Source organism: Pteropus vampyrus, unplaced genomic scaffold (assembly GCF_000151845.1).
Source record: "Pteropus vampyrus isolate Shadow unplaced genomic scaffold, Pvam_2.0 Scaffold585, whole genome shotgun sequence".
Classification (NCBI taxonomy): Eukaryota; Metazoa; Chordata; class Mammalia; order Chiroptera; family Pteropodidae; genus Pteropus; species Pteropus vampyrus.
The window spans coordinates 357591-360263 of record NW_011889366.1 but is presented as its reverse complement, the minus strand read 5'-3'; the positions used below and the strand labels follow the sequence as shown (position 1 = coordinate 360263).

Here is a 2673-nt window from a genome sequence, read left to right as displayed (position 1 = left end):
TGTTTCAGGAGCCATTAGACTCAGCCCATTTTTATAGCCACTAGAGGCCCCTTCTGTTTGCTGCTCTGAAGGGGGCCAGTTTGTGGAGATAAGCAAAATGTTTGCTGCCCTCTGGTACCACCTGGTCTGTCCAGTGAGGCAGGATGTTGTGAGGCCAGGAGAAACTTACACTCCGTCCCAGCTCCATGAACCATGCCTTGGGAACAATAACCTAGGTCAGGAAAAATTCCTTCCCTTGGAAACTTAATCCACCTAAATCACAGTATCCTTTCCAGCCCATTAGGTAGAACTGACTGGAGAAGCACCTACTTTTGGATTTTTTTTTTCCAGTTCTTTAATTAATGTCTTCTTAACTGTAAGCTTAGATTTGCTGCTATTTACAGGGCTTTCCTGAGGTCTGTCAGGAACCTGCCTTGCCCCAGAACTACCAGGTTTGAATTGTTTGCTGGGACTCCAAGCAGATTCCAAGTACCACTTTTTCAGATACTAAGGATATCCATATCCTTTATAGAAAAAACAAACAAACAGGAAATCAGAAGAAGAAACTCCCTGCCCAGGTATAACTGTCACTGTTTTCAGTACACTTCTTTCTAGTTTTATTTATCCACACACACCCCCACACAAGGGTTTTCACATTTGATTTTCTAGGCCATTGATAATCCTCTTTCTCTCACAGTTAACATTAGAGTGTAGGCATTTTCCCATGTCATGTTAAAGCATTCGAAGAACATCATTTCCATGGCTGCATTTAGGGATATACCATGATGATATGGTATATTCATATAACTGGTCTCCATTTAAGCCAATCCAATTCCCTTGATTAAAGTTTTTATGGTGATATTTTAATTTGAATTATGTATTCTTTCTTTAAAATTGATATCTAGACATAAAATTAGTGTATCAAAGAATATAAAGATATATAAGGGTTTTGAAAGAGATATATGTTATATAATATAGAATATCAAGAAAGCACACACTCATTTATGCTCCTAGCCCATGCATTTTCAATGAGGGTAAAAATTGGTTCTTGGTGGGGAGTGAAAAAAAATCTTAGAGATTACAATAGTTTGTGGCCCTCCAGTGGGCTACAGTGCATAAACAATACCTGTGGTATTAAAATTTCATGCAGGGACCATTATGATAAAAAGGTTGAGAAGCCCTGTGCTGGCCGTATGTGAGTACTCATCTCATTCTACCCTTGGAAGCTTTTAAATCTGAGCTTTTGGTTTTTGGTTTTAGAATAATTTTCTGATCTGAAAGTTGTTGATTCTTTAGCCAAAGTTTAGGAATTTGAGAAAGGTGTGAATTAAAATAAAATTTATGTAGAGGTTACCACTGTTAACATTTTTTTCTTTCTACAGAATTGAGATCCTCCATGTGTTTCAGCTTTGTGTTCGCCTCTTTTCGATATTGCCATTGTAATATTAATCAGTGTTAATCTGTGCCAAAGACCACTTTGAAATAACATCTCTTCTGTTCTGGTCTCTTTCAGGGGCTTTCTCTGTCCCCAAAGCCTGAGAGTGGATCTGTGACCCCATGGGCATCAGGTTCAGCCCTCTGGGAGCCCAGGTGCCTGGCTGCTCTGGGACTTGTGGTAATTGTCCCTTGTTTGTTTCAGGTGTGATCCCTTGGGCCCATTTGCTGTTGGGGGAGAAGACCTAGACCCCTTTGGGTAAGTACTGCTGGAGAGGTGGCAGCCACACAGCTTGCTCTCGTGGCTTTTAGCCCCAGCTTATCTTCTAATTTTAGAGCTTTTCATCAGTCTTCCTTGGGGTGAAGGAGGCAGGTTGTTGCTGAGCAGCCAAGAAATTATTGCCACTTGTTCTACTCTGCCATGCCTGGGGCAGTGCAGGAGAGCTCTGCATGTTGGGGAGGGGGCTGAGCAAGCCCGGGGAGCAGCTCTGTCATTTCTGGCCCTGTGGTCCCGTGGAGGATACCAGCCCTCCCTTGGAGAGCCGGATACCATGTGGGTTTATTAGGTGCAGAGACTGAAGAGCTTCAGTGTTTAGTGGGCTACAGACCTTAGGGCAGCTCATGGCTATTCAGAGGTCACCTCGTTTGATAAGGGAAGTCTGTGATCCCATTAGGCTCTGTGTGGTTCTTGCCATGCACTCAGCAAGGTCTTTACAGCTTCAGCTGTGCATTGTCTTCTCTGAATGATTCAGACTAGATTTTAACCTCTGCTGCAAAATGATCCAACTTAAGCATCTCATTTTTAGACTGGAGAAATCACATAAATCTGCAGTTAAGCTTGAACGAAGTTTAGGGGAACATCAGCACATGTGTCCAAGTTTGAGCACATGAGGTCAGGTCCATGGAATTCCATGAGGGACAGATGCTATCAGGAGCCAAACTGGGGACCCACAGGCAGTCCATAGATTACTAATCCTCAAGCTCTTTAAGGAAACAGAACAAAAAAGCTAGCACTAATTGTCTCAATGCTATTATTAAGCCTTAGACCTAAAGTAGTGCCCTACAGGTCTTGTAATGGTTCTGCATTGACCTTGGCAAGTTCTGGCACGTGTTCTTGATCAAATTGTCCCCCTTGGGAGTAAGACATGACAGGAATCTCAGTTTTGCAGGCTTAGGGAGCCTAGAGAGCTGAAAGTTCAGGCTGTGTGTGCCAGGGGAGGTGTGTTCTTTGTGTTCTTGCCCACTTCCTGCTGGCACTCA

General features: G+C 43.0%; 1 protein-coding gene across 2 annotated transcripts in view; it reads left to right on the top strand.

The window, feature by feature from the left end:
• PSMF1 (proteasome inhibitor subunit 1) overlaps positions 1 to 2673 on the top strand; it is a 34198-nt gene that overhangs the window by 26874 nt on the left and 4651 nt on the right. For both annotated transcript variants that reach the window (XM_011384534.2, XM_011384533.2), the window contains exon 5: positions 1619 to 1672. In XM_011384534.2, the coding sequence (XP_011382836.1) occupies positions 1619 to 1672 (54 nt within the window). The remainder of the gene's footprint in view (positions 1 to 1618; positions 1673 to 2673) is intronic.